We start from the raw sequence: 24,105 nt of genomic DNA, 5'->3' as shown, positions 1-24,105 counted from the left end.
TTAAAAAAAGACTAAAAAAATCAATCAAAACTCTTGAAAGGAATGTTTCTTCAGAGTTCATGTATTATAAACAATTAAAAACCTGTTAATAATTAAAAAAATAAGTTGATTATAAATATTTAGAAATCTATTGTATTCTCATTTCTTGGGAAATTTAGGAAATACAGTTTCTGTTGCATTTCTGTTAAGTTTAATACAGTTAACTCCTTGCATTGCAAGGAGTTAATAACAAGGCTAAAAAATTTTTAAATAAAAGCTTAACAAAGAAAACCATTCTTCACTTACTCTCTAGAAATGACTGACAAGCCCTCTCAAATAAATTGGAGTAATTTCTACTTCAGCTGGAGTTGTTCACGTCACTGCTGACTGTAACAATGTAAAGCTTGAGCTGACAGTCACAGAACCATAAGAAAATGTCAGAGAGAGGCTGAGACATCAGTTTAGGCACCTGAGGTTAAGGGCTGCACTGACAGATGTATCTGAATTATTGTCACCACAAAGAACAGCAGCAGGCTTCACAGTATTCTGCATCTTCCATGACTTCATATAGTTCCAGTTCTAACTCATTAATGTACCTTGGTTGTTCTTTTGAGGTTTTGAAGGGAACCGTTCTCATCCTCTTTATTTTGTTTTCTGTATTTTATTTTCAGGTTATCTCATCCATGACCAAGAACTGAAAGCAGTATGGACTGTGACATCAAAAGCTGCTGGCAGGACAAGGTAAACAAAAACAGCTGTGAGAATTTGCCTTGTTTTAAGAGCCTCTTCCTGGAAACTTTATACAAGATGCACATTAGTTCAATTTTTGCTACTTGCATTCTAATTAACTAGCATCAACAAATAAAATCTATCATGAGAAGTCAATTTATCCCTCCACTGGTAAGGAAGTAAGATACTTGGGCACTTGCAAAGGAGATTTCAGAGCTGATTTAATATAATCCTTATTATCTGCTAGAAAGGAAGAATCAAATCAATGTGAAGAATATCCACACAATATAACCTTGCTCAGTCAGCCAAGATCCAAAGTACCAGATCTCCACAGAGACCAACTACAAAAGCGATGAGACAATCTAGGTACAGCTCAGGCCTTTGAAACCCATGTTGCAAAGATACTCAAAGCAAAGGCTGATCAGATTACCCAGATGTTCTGCAGGTACCTATTCTACTTCATTTCAGATAATGCTAAAGTACCACCACCAACAACAACAGAAAGAACAGATTTATACAAGGTAACTCCTTGAATTGAACTGCCTCGCATTGTGCTGCAGCTCTCACGAAGTCACAAACAAACTGGGCTAAAACAAACAAAACCCAAAGAAAACCCTGGAAGAAAGTTTCACTTTGTACTTGCAGGGAAAGTAAATAAATCCATGCTGCTCTTCAGCAGCATTTTTAGTATTTTAAATTGCACTTCTCAGATACTCAGTAAGGACTGTATCATAGATTGTCAAAAGACTTTTGCACACAGTGTAATTTTGGCAACATACTAAAAGTTGTAGAGCACAAAACAAGACAAGATCCATATCGTTTTTCAGAAGAAGACAAGGACAGCACGAACACTGTCACCACGGCTAAGTCCATGGTTATGCCTTGAATATGTCAGTAATTACACACCATAAACCTAACCAACAACTTGAGATTTGCAATGATAGATTATAATAAAAATAACCACCACATGCTGTTGGTTTCATAACCTTCTGTCCTACATCAAAGAACAAAAATCTCTCCTTTTACAACACAAGACTCAAGGAAATCTCTACATTTTTCCATGGAAACGAAACTAGGTAATGTTCAAATGATACTATGCTTCTTAATTTCTATATTACTGTGAAGGAGAAAATTTTTTTCTTTTAATAAATGTTTCAGAAAACATTTAATGACAGTCAAAGGACAACAAACTGTGTGTTAAGTCTCCAAACCAGCCCAGAGCCATTACTCACCGTCCAGAATCAAACTATGCACTATTGGTAAATCTCACACATAAAACTCAAGGGCTGTCAAAGGAGGAAGATTAAATAGCCATGCTGGTGACTACATTTTTTAATCTGAAATAATGAAGACATAATTCTGTCACTATGAAATGATACAGAAGATTTTCCCATGAATTTTACCAATCATATTACTCACTCCTAAAATGGGAACTAAAGTTAAAATAAAGCAATGTGAAAACACAATTAATAAAGCAGAATAAATAAATCTGACTTGAAGCAAACCATAACATGCTCTAAATCACATGCCAGTCAGATTTCTGATGGTTATTTAAATCATGCATTAGAAAAGCAGAGTATATAAGGAAATAGGTTTTAACAAACAACTGTCTACTGGTTTAAAGTAGATCAAAATATCTTAAATATATAGGGAGTTTTCATCCCTGAAGTTATATATTCGTCTTCTCAAGTTGTACACTTCAGAACACCTCTGTACAAAAAGAGATTACTACATAGTTCTCTTGCAATCAAAGTGAAACATTGCAGATTTTTTTTATTCAACTTTATTAGTCTTTTTTTTAACGTAGACTTTATAGTAACAAATATTTCTATTTCTTGAAATTTGTGACTAAATATTCATAGTCTCAGAAAATCTGCATTATTTTCTCCCACACATTTGAACAGTAACAGTTTCAAATCATTAACAGAAGAAAAAAAGAACACCGAATATAACATTCTCTCAATAAAACACAAACTCAGTGCAAAGCTAACAGTGAATTTAAAATTAAACCACTATGAGTAGCTTAAGAAACATTTTAATATAGTTTATTATGTTTTCCTGTGATCTTTGTGACAAGAACCTTTCTTTGCTAGGAACAAAGATGTAGAAAATGTACCTTTGTAAGCGAACTGCAGCCAAGGAAAGATGTCTGGAGAACAGTGGCAACATCCCTTTCACTTGCTAATCTTCAGATACATCCATGTGAGAACTACAGTGATTTGCAACACATTTCCACATACAAATTCTAAACTTTTGGAAAGACTGAACAGAAAGCGGTCATAGTAACAACAAAATCATTCAATCCCTTCAGCATCACACAGCAGAATTTTCCCATTTTTACACATTACCTCTGCAAAACCTACAATCAATAACACTGCCAAATTTGAAAACAGAAAAAAGATAAAAATAGTTATCATGTATTTCTGGTCTTTACCACAAGTTAGAGTACAGTGGGGTAAAAACCAGGATCTGCAATCCTATCTTGCAGACTCTTAACATTCAGTTATGAAAGGTTTAAAGTTTGAAGCTCCAGCTCCACACAACCCCCTTACATTTCCTTTCACATGAAACATCATTCTTTTTCCACAGTATAAAACTACACGTAGCAACCGCAAAGTAACAGAGACATACAAGATTTAAATAGTTCATCATCCTCTCAACCAAAAGGCCACTTTTCTCCCCATTGTGATATACCCCATTTGCCAGGGTCTGAGGGTAGAGACGCAGGACCTGAAACCATTAGTTGTTCTGGTGAGAGTAACCAACACCATCTCCTACATGACGGATTAAAACTCCGTGTTGAGACTGGCCTGTAGGAACTAGCCTGTTCTCAGCATACTCTGAACTTCTTTCTCCTTTGCTAACAAAGGAACAGAATAAAAGTATGGCTGAGGAGCAGGAAGGCAGGACTCCACATGCTGGAAAACAACTCACACGTTAACTCCAATTAAATGGAAGATGTCAGCTGTTTGCTTATTAAGCACTGAAGAGCCTGTCAACAGTACTGAATGCAAATACTCAACTACACAGGAAAAACATGAAATCTCAAAGGTCTCTGCAAAGCAAGAGATCCAGAGGTGGTAGCTTAACTGTCTAAATTACTATTAGAATGTGAAAATAGTGTATAATAATTATAGTCATGCCACAAGATCCAGAAGTGTCCTCCCACTGCCAACTTGCTCCAACAGCAATTTAAGAGGTTATTTCCCATACAAACTCTGGCAACTTGTCCCAAAATACTTCAGCAGCTTAAGAGGGAAGCTAACTCTTTTTGCTGCTTAGGACCAGCCTACTATCCTCCCAGTCAATGCAGGACCATTCCACCATTCTGGCCTTTTTTTTTTGCAAATGCTTTTGTCACTCGCAGTCCCCTAACTCACAGCTGCCTTATAAAATTGAGGTTTCCATCATCCATTCTCATTCCAGCACTAACATCAGATTGGCAAACCTGCTCAGACACATTAAAAAAAAATTCTAAGTAACAGTTAATTGTAACTCATATCTTCAGTACTTCAAATAACCATTAGAAGGCTGGCTTCCATGACTGTTTCATATAAGCCAAAACAAACATTCATGGCTTCACACACTCTGTTTTTGATCTCTCCCTCAGCAATGCTACTGAAACTTACTGGAAGACCACAGTGCACACTGCAATTAAAAAGTCCACATGCAGAGCTCAATGTATCCATGAATCACATTAAGTATTTTGCAAGTTTTTCAGGTATCTTAAAAGTCTCATCTTTTATTTTTAGTTCAATATATTCAAGGTGCTGTTTCATATCATAACTTCAGAAGAAGTGATGCAAACCTCTCTTGTGCAAGATGTCTGCAGCTAATAGCCCCTTTACTGCTACACATCAAGATAATTGGTAAACATAGACAACTCTGGGCTCACCAGAAACTAAGCATGCACTACCTGAGAAAACAAGGAGGCAAAAACCAAACACAACTCTCCAATTACTTAGTTCAACCTACTCTATCCACTAAAAAAACTGCAAGCATCAGCAAGCTATTCCCATCTGCCGTTCTTCTTAAAGGGAAGTGCAGGGGTTCAATCCTTTTGTCTTACGACTAGGTATTTTACAGGTGATATCTTTCCCCTGGGAAAAATGAAGCCCACAAGTTCAGTGCCATTTGTTTATGAAGAGTCCTCAGGATTCCCTACATTGGTGTATTGTCTTAGCAGGCAATAAGCAAACTGTCTGCTACTGCAGTATGATTTTTCCTACTAGCAAGAAAATAAATTCAACTAGTTAATTAATATGAAAACAAAAAAAGAATGCTGCTTTTTGCATGCAGCAGGACTGGAAAACATCATCTGGTCAGTATGATAACCTCATAAATTTTTCACACCATTCTTCATTTATTACCTTTTCTAAGACATCAGTGAACATTTTTAAGTTGATTTATTCCCATGTTATTCATTTACAACAACTCTAAGCTCAAGGTTTTAGCTTCCTTTTCAAAGTATCTGATAGTAACCAGTAGTCCTCCCTCTCCCCCTTCCTTGATAAGTTAAAAAGTCCTTTGTAACACAGCATGTTCATTATAATGAATGCAGGAATTGATATACTATATTCTCCTCAATGTCTCCCATAGATTCCTCTGTCTTCCCACATCCAAAAGCACAACATTATTAATAAAGACACAATAAAGAACAAGTTCATAACCTTCTAGGATTTTATAGATGGAGTCCTGAGTAATACTAACACAATTACCTTTGAAGTTACCCTTCCCCACAAAAATAACCACCTCAGAAAGCTTTGTCTAGCTTGCTTTATTGAAACTTAATGACGACAATTCCACAATCTCTGAGGAAAATTATTTCAGTTTTTATCCATCCTTACGCTTGGAAAGGGTTTCTGTTCTCTAGCATCAAACCTCTAACCTGAATATTTCCCTGCTGCAACTTCTTCAAGTCAGAACTTCCTGCTACATCTTGAGCTTATGTACTTATTATCATCCTTTCACATATCCAGAGGCAGTCATCATGATTCTTTCAGCATTGTTCATAAAAAAAATTCCAACTTCTCAAGGGTCATGACTTCTCTGAGGTTCATGAGGTGGTAGGAGGGAAGGAGAAGAGAAGGAAGACATTGTCACATCAGTAAAACTGGCAGTTTATTTGCAAGTTCTCTAAGAAATACAGAAGGGAAGAGATTCAGAAAATTCAAATTCATAAGTTCACGTCATTCTCAGTTTAACAAGCTAATTTATCATCTATTGAAGGGAAGCTATACTCAAGGGAATACAGCATCCTTCATTACATGGCCTTTATACACCACTCCAAGCGTAAGAACTGTTAAGAACGAGGCAATTCGCCTATAAAAGCAACAGAAACAAGCACATGTTCACGTAATTAAGTACATGCCAGCTCTGATCTACAGCAACATTTTATGCTGACACTAACAACATTTAACTTTGTTTGCATACACCATAAACATCGCCTGTGATCTCTTCAATATATGGTAAGATTTCAGTTCAGTTGTTTAAGAAAACTGCACTCAAGTCTGAAAAGAGAAAACTTATCTAATCTGGTCTCCCACATGGGTTCTTGTTAAGCCATGTTGATCACAGTTCAGCAATACTGAAAGAGAAGTCCAATAATCTCCAACAGATTCCTCTTTACACTGCTATTTTTGTTGGTTTGGACAATGCAGATCACAGATAATTTGTCAAAGTGTCATCCTGTATCTAACCAAACAATGCTGCAAGGAGAAATTCACTACTCTATAATAGAGTTTCACTTGACTAGGTTGGCCCTGCTAACTCTTGAAAACAGTTTCTGAAGAATTTCAAACACAAGCATGAAAAAGGAGCTGGGAAGATGCCACACCTTAAGATACTATGCACAAATATATTTGTCCATAATAAACAAGACTTTCAAGTTGGCCTTCAATTTGTAGTATGAATTGTGCTCCAAAACAGTATTTCTAGAACTGTATTTCAACTACCACTAGGAAAGGATGTACTTCCCAGCCCTGCCAAAAATATATATAACTGGGGCTGCACTTTCAGTGGTCCTTTTCTACTTCAAAAAGATTCACTCATGCATCAAATTTCAGGTTACAGGTATTCCTTTATTAAAGAGGTTACACATCTGTACACACAAACATGAGATCTCAAGAAAGGGATGAAGATGATTGGATGCAAGCTCTCCTAGAAGCCGTCTTCCCACTTCAAAGCAAGTCACAAATAGCGGTTAAATTTCACTGATATCTCTCCATAAGAACAAGAGTTTTCAAAAAGAGAAAAAGACTTGTTTCTCAATAAGTAAAACTTCAGTGGAACTTGCCAGCGCAAGGTGAGATTGCATTCAGCTACCTTAGTCTATCTATGCTCCTCTTTCATTTCCCCTGCTGCTGAAACCTCAGCATCCTGAGGACCCCTGCTTTAAATGAGGGCAGGCAGTAGAACAATACTTTGTATGAAGGGTCAGTAATTCTGAAACGCATCCATTCCTGCTGGTCAGAAGGAAGCCTGGACATCATAGCCTTCAGAGCACTGTTCCGTGGCGTTTTTTTCCCAGACTTCGTGCAAGAAAAAGAAACCACAGACTGCAGGCAGCCTTGGTAACTAGCTAAGGAATAAGCCAGTGCCAATTATATTGACCAAAAAAAACCCAAACCCACAAAACAAAAAACCACACCAAAAAACCCCCACCTTATTTCAAGCCATAGTGCAATAACATAAAGAGTATTAACAAACAGCAAAGCTAAAATTGTTTTGCTTCTCCATCCTGCCAGCTGTTTTGTACAAGCTAGTTCTTGGGACCTAACACAGCTGAGGAAAATCTTTACTGAAGCAAAATGATCATGCAGCATGTCTGTGGTGTACACACTTGACCACAGACCTACAAGATGTGTTATCAGCACCTGGTCTTTTTATAACTACCACATACTGTTACTTAGAGTTGTTTATAGCTTCTTCCCCCACACACATGCTAGACCAATGCTGTCACTGGAGAACTAAGCTGACCTCATTCGTTGCCTCCACCAGCAAGTGAACTTTACTCCATTTCAGCCAACACAGCTATCAGAAGGTGGAGTCGTCTTACCAACAGAAAATAAATTTAGAACCATAACATACAACAGCAACAAGTCGACCTCACCTTCAAAAGAAGCACCTACCAGTTTAAGAATAAAATACAAGACCCCTCTGTCATCTGCCAACAAACACAGTAATAATAATTATTTCATTCATAAAAATGGTTTTACCATTTAGGTTGACTTTTTCATCCTCTCTGTTAGGGTTTTGGACTTTGATTTTAGCCATATCTTTCTCTAGTAACCTCAAGCTTGCCTAATGCTGGATTTTCTAACAGAAAATGCCAGGTAATTTGAAATCAAACTTGACTATTCTACAAATAGCAATACCATGATTGCTCCTCACACTGTAAACTGCCAGGAATCAAATCACTCAAAATATATTTATTTTGCATTTATGCTTTTATCCCATCATGACAAACTGTTGCATTCCATCTGGAGAGGTGCACGGAAAGAGTGTGCTCTCTTGCATCTTAAGGAACACAAGGTCAAAGAAATTCACTCTGAATTAAGAGCGAAAGACAAAGGTCTGTGTACTCCTGCCTGTGTACACTAAAGATGCAGAATAACCCACTATCTCATCACTATGTAATCCACAAACCTGCCTTCTGGGTCCATACCTTATTGGGACATCTTTGGCCAGAGCCACAGAACTTCGCTGTTATGAAACAATAGCACGAGAGAAACTGGGGACAGTAAGAAAATGGAAAAGTATTTCTGGACTGAAAAACACCACAAATATTTTGAAACTTCACAGCACTACTGGTATTACTGTCCTTAACAGCTATCATTTCTGACCCACTCTTAAAATAAACTTCTTTTCTCTCTCTCTTTCTCTCTCTCTCTATATATACATACACATATATATATACACACACACAAATAAAACTAGACTCCAGGAGGAGAAAAGTAATAAAAATAAATGCATTATGCTGTTTCTTCCTGCGCTCTTAAATATGTGTTGATAAACTAGGCCTGCCATTGTATCCCCATGACCCACACCAGCATCTCATATCTAATGCTCATAGCCCAAAGAGAGGAAGAGTTAAAAGAATCTATTTAACCTTTTCTTGATTGGATCTCCATCATATATATTCTTTTCCCGATCCAGACAGCCAGTAGTGCTAGAAAACACTAATACAGGTTCTACATTTTTAAGAATGTGCCTATTTTAATCAATTCCTCATGTTTCAGCTTAACTGGCTATGAAAGTATGTCAGCCCTGCATGCATGCAGCTTCCATGTGCTAAAAACAATTCCACAAGGCCTGGATCACAGAGAATTCTTGCACATGGGAACTACTTCCTGCAAACACAACACACATTTGGGGGCCAAATCTGACCTGGCATTTCTGCCTTCAAATAATTTTCTTTCCCTTTCTGTAATCTCATGTCTTTTGAATGTCTTTTACTATTGCATTTTATTTGACTGGATTTTTCCTTTGAACAGTTATTTCATCATTTACTTTAATAAGTATTGCATAATGCATACAATATTAAACACATGCAGCATTCATTCTGCTTCATTCTGGAAGCACAGCATAGCACTTAACAGTAGAGACCAACCACTGTGGAAAATCTCCATGCTCCTTAAGTCTTTAACCTTTATTTTAAAGTCCAAGAATACAGCTTATTTTGACAATGAAATACTTTTGCAACAGATGTCATTTCAATTAATTCCTTTACAAGACTTAAGAAGTGATGAAGCCATGTTCTCCTTTCACAAACATCTTTTTTTTTTTTGCTGTAACAAGGACTAGCATCAACAACTGTTTAAAAAACAAAAAGGTTCCAGAATAGAAAATAAAATTACTTTTACCAAGAATAAGCAACTACTAGGAAATACTGCACCTCCAGTTTATCATTTAGCAACTCAAACTGTTGGTTAAAGTTTTCTAGGAGGTAATAACAGAAAGGTATGCGTATTGGGAAGGGCATGTTTATCTTTCAGTCAAGCTGGATGTTGGCACACAACAGTTTCACCTACTGAGATCCAAACCTCTCTCCTATCAGACTGTTCTCATTCACAGTCAACTGCCTATTTCCTGAAGTCCTTGAGTATGAGCTGAATTTAAAAAAAAAGCAAAATTCTTATCCCACTCAATCTCTATGCACTTTCTGCCCGAGCACACTTGTTTTGTTTTACTCAAGTACTTGAAACAACATTCCAGCTTCCAACAAATTGCATTGAAAAGCAATGTGCAACGTACTCTGTTCTTAAAAGGGTCTATTACTTACTATGTCAGGGCAAAAACATATTTTACTTCGAAGGTGAACATTCACAGTGGTGACTGGAACACTTCAGCCTCCACAGTCTAAGCTCAAGGGAAGAGAACCTTCTTAGTGTCATGCCTCATAGAAGAAGAATGATTATCCTCTCAAGGTCTTATATTGAATTAGATTCATCGCTGTCACATTTCAGTACCCAGCTTCTTTCTCATCTTCTGTTCTGATTAATTTTAGGTGTCTTATCTAACCATATCATTTTAAAGGCCAATTCTTTTAACACATGTTGAATATAGACATCCACTCCAACTGCCTCTTGCATGCAGAGCATTCTATTTTCCATTAACTGCTTTATAATGCTTCTTGTATCTTACTACAACAAAACTTCAACATTTACAATACAAAAAAAAACATAAAACATCCAAGTATGCAGCTGAATGGGACTACGAAGAAACAAGCAAATAACCTGAGGAAATTGCCATCTCAGCTCAAGCGCGGCAGAAATTGCAAGGATTATGAGAATACTCCTTTCCTTGTTCAGTTTAGTGTATTTCTAGCTAACTCAGCTGTTTTCACACGAAAGCAGGTGAAGCTCTTTCCTTAAATTCTCTTATTGAAGCAAGGCAATACATTGGCTCCTGAGTCTGGCTGCAGGGAACTGAAAGGCAGGGATGCAAGAACAGTATCGGTTACTGACTCCGTGTCATGCTACAGAATTGAGTATGTTTATTTTACAAAAAAAAAAAAAAAAGGAAGAAATAAGCAAGTTGTGAGCAACTAAAAAGCTCTAATATGTAATTTACAAGATAGTGCAATTCAAGTTTAGTTAACTACGACTCAGCCTCCTTCAGAAGTAAAATACAGTTATCAAAACTCTTAGAGTCTCTACAGACTCTCTCTAGATAGCCAACAGCCTAGAGAGGTGCTGACTGCACTCTCACACCAAATAACAAACCAAGACCACACAACAAAATTCCTCAGGATGGGGGCTCAGCTGGAAACCACAGTTAATGTGATCTGTCAATCTCCTCTCACTTTCCCACTTCTTTGCAGTAGAAATAACATGTCTTTTCAGGGCGTCAACTCAGGGTCATAAAGCAGCAGACAGCTTTTCTTTGTGTAGGCAGAGAAGATGGATCAGCTTTCAGCAAGGGAACTCCCTGAACTGGTTCACTGTTGGGCAGGGTAAAGAGCAGAATCAGGCAAGAAAAATAACAACTAAGGTCTGGGGAAAAAGGAAGAGGTGGCTCCATCCTTTTTCAGCAGCCTATGACCATTAGATTGGTCTCACTGCAATTGAAACCATTAAACAGAAAGGGTGTTCCTATGATCTGCTCTAAAGTTTTGCTTGAATTAATGAGTGATAAGAATACAACCCTGTCCCCATAAAAAAAGCAGGTCTACAAGCATGAAGTTCGCTTAGGGAAAAAAAGTACTTTAAATACATGGTATAGGGAGATACACCTTTGACTTTTTGCCAAGGATGCAGAGGTTCAGATATATTTCACCTAAATAAAATATGCTCCGCTTCATTTGCACTTTTCACCTCTTATAATTTGATTCCCACTTTGTAATCTAGAAATTGATACCTTCCTAACTGCAATTATTTACTCTTTTTTTTTTTTTAAAGCAAATCAGTGTTCAGAGGGAATGTGGCATATAAGGTAACATCCCTTCCTCGAAGATCATAGAATCACAGAATTGTAGGGGCTGGAAGGGACCTCTAGAGATCACTGAGTCCAACCCCCTGCCAAAGCAGCTCCCTAGCCCAGGTTGCACAGGTAGGCGTCCAGGCGGGTCTGGAACGTCTCCAGAGAAGGAGACTCCACCACCTCTCTGTGCAGCTGTGCCACTGCTCCGTCACTGCACTGGGAAGAAGTTCCCACACACATCTGCGTGGAACTTCCTATACTTCAGTTTGTGGCCATTTCCCCTTGTCCTGTCACCACACTCTTCTGAGCAGAGTCCAGCCTCACCCCTTTGCCTCCCACTCCTTACATATTTATAGATGTGGATCAGATCCCCTCCGAGTCTTCTCTTCTCAAGGCTGAACAGACCCAGGTCTCTCAGTCTTTCTTCACCAGAGGGATGCTCCACGCCCTTTATCATCTTTGCAGCCCTCTGCTGGACTCTTTTGAGGAGATCCCGGTCTTTTTTGTATCGGGGAGCCCAAAAACAATAACAAAACCAGTGCTCATGGCTTTTCAGACATACCATTTTACCTTTTCTGTCTAAGACTCCAGAAGCTGGAGCATGCTATCTATTAAGGCGCAAGACAGCCTGAAGCTGTAACAGCTTGGCAGCAGGTTCAAGGAAGAAACTGAACCTGCAGGATGGGAACAACTTGACCTGGCCCAAGCACTAGGAAGAAGATTCCATTTTACACAGTTGCACAACAATAACTCACAATGATACAGGCAAATGCTATATAAGTCAGTTACTCGTGGGAAAAAATTGTGTACGTATCCCTCTTTCAAGACAAAGGAAAAACAGCACTGTATTTAACTTTCACCTATACTGCATCCCTACCTCTTCCACACCAGAGGCATTACAAGGCTAGTGAAAGCCAGTAGGTGGTTCGAGAGATTAGACAGAAGAAAAAGATCACAAAATTTAAGAGAGACACTGACAAACTATGAACACATCACACATTATTGCAACAACTGCTGCACAGGGGATGTTTTTCAAGAGTGAAATTGATTTTATCTAAATTTGATGCAGTTGTTTACCTTATCAGGTAATTAAGACACCAATACAATTCAGCACAAGCCAGATGGACAGTAGAAGGCAAAATCTGATGGAGAACAGAAGTGAAAGAAAGCATGGGGAAAAACCAACAGAAGCCTTGGAAAATGTACTTTGAGAAGAAAAAGCAATATTCACTGATAAGTAATGAAAAGATGAAGTTAAAAAAAAACAAACTATGGCTGTTTCCCTTCTAAATTTCTAGAAGCTATTGGACTGAAGCTTAAAGTTCAAATCTTAAGACAATATAATGCTGAAGTACGTTCTCTTGAAGCAAGCACCTAATAAGTGGGTCACTAAAACAAGATTACAATTATCTTCCTACATATATCTTTCACTGGCTTATAAGAAGATGTGCTCAGAATTATCTCAGATAACACAGGACGGTTGAGGTGGGAAGGGACTGCTGGAGATTACCCACTCCAAACCTCCTGCTCAAAGCATGGTAGAGGCTCCTCAGGGTTGTAGCACATCAGATTTAAGCAACTCCACAATCTTTCCATGCTAAGAGTGCACGCATACAAAAACAATAACATAAAGAAACCAACACAGAACCCACCTACCAAACAAACAAAAATATTCCTCATGTTTTTTTGTTCTTGGTGGTGAATTTTGTTCAACTCCACCCTCCTACAGCCAGGTACTCACACACCAGTAATATCCCTGAACCCCTTTTCCACAAAGTAATTCAATGATAAAACCAGAAGTGAATACAATCTTCACATAGAACACTCCAATCCTTACAGCATGCAACACATTTTGTGTACCAGTGGCAACGGCCACAAACAGTGCATACTGGGCACAGAAGAGAGTTCAAATTCCATCCAGCAGCCCTGGGCTACCTGATCTAGCAGTGGCATCCCTGCTCATTGCAGGGGAGTTTGACTAGATGTCCCACAGAGGTCCCTTCCAACTCTAAGGATTCTATGGCAAGTTGGATCCACACATGCACGTTCATGTAACACCATGAAAATCCATACCATGAACACAAACAAGCATGCCAGCACAACTGAAGTACAGGCTGGTTTTAGACTTGCTTCTGCCCTCAGATGTGCCATTCACAACCAATGGGCTACCACCGTACAAGCCTATTGAACACACACACAAGCAGGCCTGCTATTCTCTGACCTGCCTGCACATCAGTGGGGTAGGTACACAGTTTACTGCAATTAGAAATGAGAGTTTTATACAGTCTTATTTCTGTTCTTTTTCTAATGGAAAATCAAGACCACAAAGTTTTGCTAATGTTGTTCAATCTACATTCATGACTCCTAGTAACATACTGAGTGATTACACCAAAATAATAATAAACTCTGTTACATCTTTGTCCTACTTTTCCATTCTTAAGAATGAATATATATTGAAATATATAACAAGCATATACAAAAACAAATCCACATCTATTCCATCAAGTGAATATATTAACTCAGTGCAGGCAATGTAACTGTTAACTGTGTTTTACATGAAACTCACAAACTGTAGATTTTGCCAACATCTTAACTTCTCAGTTTACAACTTAATCCTCAGTATTCTGTTGAGTTTCCTGCTTTGTGAAGTATTTTCATTAAAAGAGCAAAATTTTAATGAGAAGTGAAGCTGACTGCACATTCATCACAACAAATGTGTGCTACTGGTACTCACTGCAGTAACCAACTTAAGAGGAGGGCAGGAATGGAAAACAAAAACAGCTGTGATCTCATTAGCCAAGCTCATTATGTAAGACCTCATTAGCCACCATCCCACAATAACGTTAATAAACCCTGTAAACACTAATGAAAAGGAAGCAATCACAAACCCAGAAGCCAAGTATATATAGTCCACCATCACCCCAGCAGTTAGAGTGATGCAATCAAACTGAGTGAAACACCCAGCCCAGCACACCACTGAAATCCCACAGTGGGCATCTAAGCACAGAGCACCCTTTGCCTAATGACAGCTGTACAAAGAGGATCTCCAGGTGATCAAAGCCTCTTCCAGTAGGAATATGTACAACAGTGTAAGGAAAAGGTTGTCTAGAACAAAAACTCCATAATGCCTTGGATTATTCGGCCTAAAAACTGCTTTGAATTTTTATGGTAAATATTTCTAATAATAAATATGAAAAATACAAAGAAAATTCATGGGCTTTAGTCATTGCACAATGACTTCATCTTTATTTCTTTGATTTGAAGAGTTCGAATGCTTTACAAGGGATTTTTCCTTCACATTCAGTTCTGTATAATTACAGCCCATCTTTTTAAAGTTTAATAAAACCTCAGTCATTCCATCTGACTTAAGGGGATTTCTCTATCAGCTTCACCAAAACTAAGATGAGCAGCACTGCCATGCACAAATCCTTACAGGCAGCCTGGAACTTAAGTGAGCATCAGCTACTTAAATAATTATCAATGAGCAGCCTCACTTAAACAATTATCAATCAGGGTAACAAAAATTTCCTAGATGGTAATTTTACATTTTAAGCATTTCCAATGTCCCAGTATTTCAAGCCAGCGTTTGGTGGTTTTTTGTTGTTGTTGTTGTTATTCTTTTTTTTTTTTTCATTTATTTTTAATTGGGCTATTTTGAAACAATCATAGCTTAGAAAGTTAAAAATATTCTCAACTTTCTCCATCTTCAGTTTTTCATTACTTAGCCTGAGTGTTCAAATGTAAGCTAATAGTTTACAGCTACAATATAGACCCTCTCCATTCAAAAGGCAGCATATAAGGCTTTGCTTTGGTGCTAACTACCTAAAAAGGATTAACTTAAAATATAAACACCCTTTTAATGATCAAGGTGTTCAATTGGAGTGTCATGTCAGTTTCTACCAAATCTACAAATGAGCCCAGAAATATTAAACAATATTTTTCTGCTCAAAAAAAGGAGTGAAGAGACTAGAACAAACTCTTCTTAATACCTTCCCCTTTTCATTCTAAAAGATAACTTCTCAGTCAGCCAAAGGCAAGTTAATCACATACATACTTTCTACTTTTATTTTGTAATAAATGTTATTTACAAAATTGTAATGCAACACATTTATTATGGAAAATAAATCATATCGCACATTTTTCCCACGAGTCCAAATCTAAAAATAAGTAAAAGAACACGTTATCTGAACCTAAAATATAATATTATTCCCAAGAAATTACTTTCAAAAAACATTTTGAAAAAAGCAAGTTTCCTTCAAACAAGATACGGAAATCACTGCAGGGCAGACAGGAGAAGAGCCCCACATCAGGCCACACGGGTATGCTAGCCTTCTAAGAAAAAGTAACAGAAATCAGTTTTTCCAATAACATAAATCTAATGACTCCCCCCATTCTAGCCTCAGTTCACTTTTGTACCTTCTCAGCACATCTGTTAACATATAGGGGCAACAGTTCCTACTCAGAGAAAAACCAAAGCAGATCAGGCAAACTGTACCGATCACACTGACAAAAACCTCAAACTTTTAACAGATGAGTTGGATTTTTTTTTAATCAAACATGTCTAATCTCACAGGCTGGAGGCTGAAGATGTATTATCCATCACCAACAGAGATGTTTAAAGACACGTATAAAGGTAAGAAAATTAATTAAGCTTTCGAAGTTACCTTCTCATTGCTCTGGAAGGGATATCAAGAATCAAAGGTGAGAATTTATAACTCCCTACAGCAGTATCACCAGCTCTCAAGAGCAGTGCACCATCCCCCATCAGATCACTGTGGAGACAGAATGGCATCAGGCAAAACATAAACAGAAAAACATCTTTTTACACTGTGGATGCATATACATCAACAATCCTAAGCCATACAGATTGCTCCTCAAGGTCCTTAGGGGACATTCTGTCTTCAAAGCCAGTGTTACTTCCTACACATGGTTATACTTTCTATTTCCATATCGTTCACTCTTGCAAAGTGCGGAGGGCTGAGGAGGGGGGGAAGCAGAGAGGATAACGCTGAAATGTAAGTGGAACTATAAATGAGAAAGTAGTACATTAAAAGACCAAAAGTTATGTTTAATTTTGAATTCTTCAAGGAACAGTATGAGGCCATCCAAAGCTTTCAAAAGCAGGAGTGGTTATCCTTTGGTTATCCACACCAAATTTTACTCTGAAAAAACATAGAATAATTATCCACTTCCAGAAAAGAAGACTGAGCCTTGAAACACAGAAGTGCGTGACTTAATATCAAATGCTAATAGTGCTTTTCTGGGTAAAAAGGATTTTGGTTTATATCATTTAATTCATTCAGAGCAGATTTAAAAGCTTAAACAAATGTACCTGCTCAGTGAAGTGCTGCATTAAGACAGGCTAGAACAGAACCGCTTGCTTCCAGCAGGGAGAGACTACAGGGGATATACATGCACTGATCCATGAGAAACTTAGAACAGATAAATGAAGGAAGCTTTCTGTGACCAAGGAAAGGAAAGTCACTTGTCAAGGGAAAAAAGGTATTAAACGCACCTTGCCTCTGAAAGATAATTTGATTCTGACAGGTAACGTTTTCATGGTAAATTAAGCATAAAGAATAAACAACATCTGGTCAGAATGTACTATGAACATGCCATATCATTCAGTAGATCTATATAAACTAACTAAAAGAAATTAACTCAAATTATTAGATTTATTGCATTCCACGTCTTTTTCACTAACGTGGCAAAGGGACAAACCAATACTGCTCTGTTTACACTTTAACAACATGTTTTGAGCAAAAATGAAGTAGGGGAAGACTTGCCACTATGCGCTATAAAGCACCTACTGCCTTCCACTGAGGAAAAGATGGAGTTTTCAATTGGACACTCATTTTAGTTTACGGCAACTTTCACTTTAAAAGCCATCTTGGCATCTTCAGCAGGAAGCACTCTGCAAGCTTATAGTTGCCTTAACAGCTGAAGTAGCAATCTATTTCACACAGCAACGCACAGTTGAAGGACATGGTCATCATAAGGTGCATGTAACCTACTCATCTTAGAAGCAGACAAAAGAAATAAAGGGGGGGTTTGAGATGAAGGACATTCCACCTTCGTGGAATTTGACCTCACACTAATAATTCACCCCTCAAGAGCAGAAAGCATGTCACAAGATTAAGATGTGTGTCAGTACCCCAGTGAAAGTGTTCAGTTTGCTAACATCAGTGTTTACGCACTGGGGCTTGTCACAGAGACCAACTGCAAGTGGCACCACTTCACCATAGCGCGTGCTATAGAAATTCAATATTGAGCCATCTAGAGCGCATCAGAAAGCGTGACTCACAGATGTCCTCCAGTCACACTGGCTTTCAAAGTGGGAGGCCTGGGAGAGGTTGCCAGCAACCATACGAGCAGATAGGAAGCAATGATTTGTACACACATATGCACATGCTCAATCTCAGTTGAAATAATTTTCCAGCATCTGTCTTTGGGAAAACAGCGCAATTACACAAATGCTTACAAAAAAATCAAGTTTTAACTAGCTCAGAAAATCTCTAGTTGGTTGAATCAGTGCAAGTGTCACAGTACATCAGAAGTGATGGGGCACTGGCTCACATTTACAGAGAAGAGAGCGGCGCTGCCTCAGCGCTGCCGGCACTCAGCCATCTGCTCCAACCTCCTCCCAGAAATACTGACCCTGCAACTGAGCTGACAGGAGAAAACCTGACTGCGTCTGAGCGGCACCTTCATTTACATCCACCTGTGATTGGAAACACAAACTGAAGCAGCCCAGGTACAGGCACGTTCCCTCCTGTGCCTGCTCCATGAAGGAGCTGTGCTGGCAGCCAAGGGCAGCTCCCAGCAGCAAAGCCCATCTACTGCAGCTCCAAACTCATGAAGTTTCTGCATCCACCTGAGATTTGCCATTCAACAAGATGTCCGTTTATGTCTGTTGTTGAAATAGGCCACTCTATTTTGCTTCACTGTAACAAAAAAAATCAGTAGCCAAAGTGACCTCAAGTATGATGGGTTCTTCCCTCTTGTTGCAAGCACGCATACCTAGCCAAATAAGAACAGTACATATGAAGTGCCTTAATTTTGCCTGCCTTTATTGTACCAGCAAAGGGCTTTACATAAATGTAAATACAGTAGCTGGAAAGGCTCAGCACAGCAGTACTCTCTGCCCTTCGGTTACTGATGTTGCCTTTGCTGTAGGGAAATGAATTTGTTTTCCAAGCTGGTCATGCAGATATTTACATATGAGCACCAATTAGTTTCCTATGAAAACATGCCTCTGTGTAGTGGCACAAGGCAAAGGGAAGTCCAACAAAAAGCCAAATTTGAAAAAAAAAAACAAAAACTAAAACATGTCCAGAGAGTTAAGAATTACACTTCCAAGATAAAGTAACATTGAGCATTTTGAAACGTAAACTTTAGGAGTACCTCAAGCATAGCATCTTTGTTGGGTCTCAAAAGTACCTGCAGTATACCATGTTATATTTAATAGATTACTTAGACAAATAAAACTGCTCATTTGCATTCTCTTCCTTCAGAAGGGTACAGGGGCAGCAATTATACTTCAGTAGTTTGAAAGCTTACTGCGTTGGAAGTTTCCTATTTATTTATTTATTTTTAAAGCAAATTCTGGCTTACTCTTTGAAAATGCAAAAGAGTGAAGTGATAAAAGAAGCAGTGACACACTTGGAATATTTGAGAGAAACACCAACTGAGAAAAAGGAATAAAAATAAAGCAAGAGCTTGGGGAAAAAAAAGAAAGTAAGCAGGCAAAAGCACAGAAGCACAAGATGAAGAAATGTGAAGATTTCAAAAGCTATACAGGTCAAGATGATTACATATGTTTGCTTTTGGAGAGCTGCAATTTGTTGATTAAGAAAAATTCATTTCAACCCTGGGATGAGTCAGAAGCACGTGAGACAGCTCAGGATGAACAGATATCAGAGTAAAATAAAGTGGTATGAGAAAATGAATTTAAGAGGAACAAATGAAACCAAAAGGATAAAGAACCAAGTGTTTGTGTCAGCACAACACTTTCTCAGAAATAGGCTGTCATATTCATCTCTTTCCTACTCCCCCTGTTCAGTGCCTGCAAATGCAGAAATAATTTGAAAGTTAATACATATTTTCCAATTTCCAAAACCTAAGTGAGCAAAATAATTTCTTTCAATAGTAGCAAGAAGAGCAAGCACAAGAACACACACCATATCTTTCTCTTCAATGACAGCTACACTAATAGTTCAGATAAACAAGGCATATATCTATTTAGAAATCATTTGGGTTCACACATATGCAAAGGAGTGAAGCACATTTCCACCCCATTCTGTAGACTGCTGACTGAGTAGCAGCTTGCTAATCAAATCAGTCAAATAACAGAAGTGACATTTAACTCAAGATGTTCTCAACTGATCATTAAATGGTAACTTCAGGCCTCTAACAAGTGATACAATTAGAAACTGCTTCAGAATAACACCGTCTAAACAAGAAGCTCCCAATTTTCTCTGTGAGGTTATTAACCTGTCCTAGTTTTAACACCACAAGCACACTGAACACTTCTCAGTCTGGAGGCTCCAGTGGTGGTAGGTGTTGTTGGTTGGTTTGGGTGGAGTCTTCAGAGGATAAAGCATAACTGTAGTCTAAGTAGCATTTAAAGACCAATTCCACCTTAATACGACAAAAATGAAGTATCATCATACTCTCTACTTTTAATTTTCTTAAAATGAGAATACAAGTAACGCAAGAATGACTGAAGAGCATTACACATGCACAGAATTTTACATAGTTATATAAAGCTGAAGATTTGTCTTTGCTTCAAGACTTCCATCAATTTTAAACCAAAACACCATAACCAAGCATCAAGCATGGTTCTTCACATAAAGCTACACTGCAAAAAAACTAAGACACGACACACTGGTGGTGTTTCACTCCAGCAGAGTGCATAACTGCCAGCAGCAATGAAATCAGGTGAGGAACAGCTACCAGCTATTCCTGCATTAACAGTTCTGAGTCATGCAACTGCAGAGAACATTCATCTCTGAAAGATCCAACTGTTAAGTATATATATATATATATATATATATATATATATATATATATATATAAAGCTGTAAGCAACTGCTTAAGAAATAAGTTTTGCAACCATGTCTATAAAGCATTACAGTTTTGATCCTACATTTACATTCCGGTATTTGCCAAAGTCCAGAACTTCCCTTCGGATAGTTTACTCAAGATGATGAGACTGCACACAGAGGCAAATGTCAGCCCTCATCTCCAAAATGAGGCCCAAACACACCGAACAGAAGAGAGCAGCACCCAGTCTTGATTCAGTACCATCAGCAGCCACACTTGATACCTCCTTAAAAATAGAAAAGGAAGCACTCTTACAGGAAGTGGACACAACATCAACCATGTTATTCTGACTACTCAGAAGGATGCTCAAGAAGTTTCTTAGTGTCTGTAGATTTACAATGAACAAATTCCTTTAAAGTCACCTGTAGCCCAGAGAAGACAATTCATCTGTAGAGGTCATGTACATATACTTAGCCCCCGGCCACATGTTGAGCATTTTTACTGTCTGAAATATCACCAGTTCATTAAGTGGGTGTATTTTTAACTGGTACAACTTAGAGTTCACTAACATCATTATCTTCTTCTTTAAAGGCACTACGTAGTGATCTACACTGTTCAACCCCATCTATATTTTTCCTGCCACAAACTACAAATCAAACTACAGTTGTTCTAATAGTTGCAAAAGGACTAGCTCTTCAAAATGAACTCATTAATTCCTGTTGCAAGTATTTTAGCACTGGGAGCACCTCTGCACTCTGAGCTTTAAAATAAAATTAAAGTAAAAAATGAGGAATGGAATTTCTCATATCAAGAACCTAATTCTTTATCATCATGTATATTCATTTATGACATTCTGTTGTAACTAGAAAAAAACATCAGCATTTTGGATTTGCTGTCATTACTTGTTCACTTGACAGAAATGGGAATGAAAAAGCATAGAAGCACAAATTCCTGGTAGATTACTGCTGAAAGCTCATGGAAACACACAAAAAGACCCTAGGACCATGCCAGAAGCCAGCTCACAAAATAAATCCAAAAATCTAAAGCAAACAGTTTTCAATAAGACCAAACTCACAGCAAGTTGTTAGCACCACAGACTGAAAGTAACGCTGTTACCTAGTGGCAGACAGCTATGTACGTACAGAATTGTACAGCTCTGTCTCTTTCTTATTAACCTGCAAACCTTGACCCCAAGATATTATAAGACTTCAAGAAGGGAAAAATAAAAGCAGACTCATTTACGAACTAATGAGAGATACAGCTTCTCTTGCACTTAGCTTTTTGACAGTGGGTCAGTACTTCACCTGTCAGTTTTGACTCTCCAAGGAGCAAATGACAGACAAGAAACTCTCATGTCTTAACGTCCCAAACCTGTTGTTCACTTCTGCAACAGGAGCTGGAAATCTGCAGCACAAGAACCCACTCCACTCAGTCTCAAACCTCAGTTTTTCACAGAGCAGAACAGCAGCGCATAACCCCCAGCATCTTACCAGATGATATTTTAAGTTACATAAATCAACATTAGCTGATGTCAGCCAGCACCCTCTATGACATCCTACATAAGCACCCTCACACTGCTTTCAGTCAGCAGATAAATAACAACAGGCAGAGCGTGAAAATACGAAGACTTGAATATCACTTACTCAAATGCAAAGAAGAGTCCACTGGTGACCAGGATGAGCACGAGAGTCAGGTAGAAGACTCCGGTCTGCCGAGCCATCATGATCCTCCCATTGCAGAAGAATTTGTTCCTTCCAGGAAAAACCTCCCATTTTCTTTTGGGAGCTGTCTTCTTTTTCTTATGGGGAGACTCCATGGGAGACGAAGAGCTGTGTGTGCTGATCTGACTGTATTCGCAGTCTTTCATGGGCCCACTGCCACCTCCAGGTGTCATCAAGAGAGAGTTCCGTGTGGGGAGAACCCCACCAAGAAGTACACGCGATGTAAGTCTGTGCAAGGCTCCCGCTGACCGAGGCAGCCCTCTCCTCCAGTCCCAGTTAAAAAAAAAAAAAATGAATTCTGCTACCAGAGCAGCAATAGGGGCACTGTGCACACACCGGTTAATTCTTCGGGAACCAAAGCTGTCATAACACAAACGCTTCTGAGGGGTCCTTCCTTCCTGCACCAGTTACAAAACCATCACGTAGGGCAATCCTTTGTAAAGCAAATTATGACAAAACGAGACCAAAAAGAAAAAATTATACAGCAGTTCGGCTGCCCAAAAACAAAACTAAAAAAAAAAAAAAATTCAGTCTTTTCCTTCTCCGAGTTAATTTTCAAAGGGGAGAGCGTTTCTTCCTTCCCACGCACACCCCGAGAGCTCTCTCCGCGGGTCAGGAGGTTGGCCAACGCGAGGTTTAGCGAACGAGTCTATCATTCATAGCGATTTGGTATAATCCTCCTTTGCGCAGCAGATTTCACTGCTAAAAATGACCATCGCTAAAACGCTCCCCCCAAGAGACACGCGGAACAAATCATTCAAGAAAGAGAAAGCAAGCAGCGCGCGCGGCTGCGGCTCCGGCTCCGGCTCCCTCCCGGCGCTCCCCTCCGGCCGGGGAGGAGCGGCGGCCGCTGGCTCAGGGCCGGGGCCGGGCGGGCGGCCGGCGGGCAGCCGGTCGGCAGCGCCTCATCCCCTCCTCTCCACCGCGGCGCCGAGCGGAACCGCGTCCCCGCCCCGCTCCCCGGGCGGCGCCGGCCGCCGTAGCCCCCGCCTCCCCCGGCACAACAGGTCCCCGCCGCCGCCTCGGCCCCACGCACGCAGGGAGGCTGCGGGGCACGGCGGCGGTCGGGCGCAGGGCGAGAGCTGTGCCGGGACCCCGCCGGCCCCTTACCATCCTCCCGGCCCCCGGCCCTCGCTCTGCCCGGTGCCCCTCCGCCGCACGCCGAGACCTCGCTTTACCCCCTGCCTCTGGTAAAAGATACCGGTGGAGCCTTTACCCAGGCTTATCCCCCGCAGCCAGATCCGGAGGCGGCAGCGGCCGCCTCCTCATCTCCAGCGGGAAGCGACGAGCAGGGACCGCGCGACACGCGCCCCGCCGCCCTCGGGCCGCCCCTCCCCGGCCGAGGGATGCAGGCGGCTCCCGCTCCTTCAGCCCTCGCCTCCCGCCGCCCACGCGAGCGCCACGGGCGCGCACCGCCGAGCCCCGAGCGACGTCTCCCGCCCGCCCCAGGCCCGTCCTCCCGGGCCGCAGGTAAACGAGTTGTGCGGGGGAGCGATAGGCGGCGACAAGCCTCGCCCACGCGGCCCGACCCAACGGGACCGCCCTCCTTCCCCGGGCGGGCTTGGGGCGCGCCCTCCTGCCGCTGGGAGTTGTAGTTTTGCTGACTCCCCTCCCACCGCTCTGCCGAGCGGCTGCGGAGAAGGGAAGGGCGGGGAAGGGACTACAAGCCCCAGCATGCCAGTGCGAGCCCTCCCCGAGGCAGGGAGCG

At 40.0% G+C, this 24,105-nt stretch overlaps 1 protein-coding gene across 2 annotated transcripts in view; it reads right to left on the bottom strand.

Annotated features, from left to right (window-relative positions):
- The window catches only part of ZDHHC14 (zinc finger DHHC-type palmitoyltransferase 14), a 101,400-nt gene extending 77,539 nt beyond the window's left edge, over nt 1-23,861 (bottom strand). For both annotated transcript variants that reach the window (XM_065732630.1, XM_065732639.1), the window contains exon 1: nt 22,320-23,861. In XM_065732630.1, coding sequence (XP_065588702.1) covers nt 22,320-22,570 — 251 coding nt within the window. In that variant the 5' untranslated portion in view covers nt 22,571-23,861. The remainder of the gene's footprint in view (nt 1-22,319) is intronic.
- Between the last annotated feature and the right edge of the window lie 244 nt (nt 23,862-24,105).

This window comes from Cyrtonyx montezumae, unplaced genomic scaffold (genome assembly GCF_038088225.1).
Source record: "Cyrtonyx montezumae isolate F1298 unplaced genomic scaffold, pur_monq_1.0 scaffold_0, whole genome shotgun sequence".
In the NCBI taxonomy this organism is placed as follows: domain Eukaryota; kingdom Metazoa; phylum Chordata; class Aves; order Galliformes; family Odontophoridae; genus Cyrtonyx; species Cyrtonyx montezumae.
This window is presented reverse-complemented; position numbering and strand designations above follow the sequence as displayed.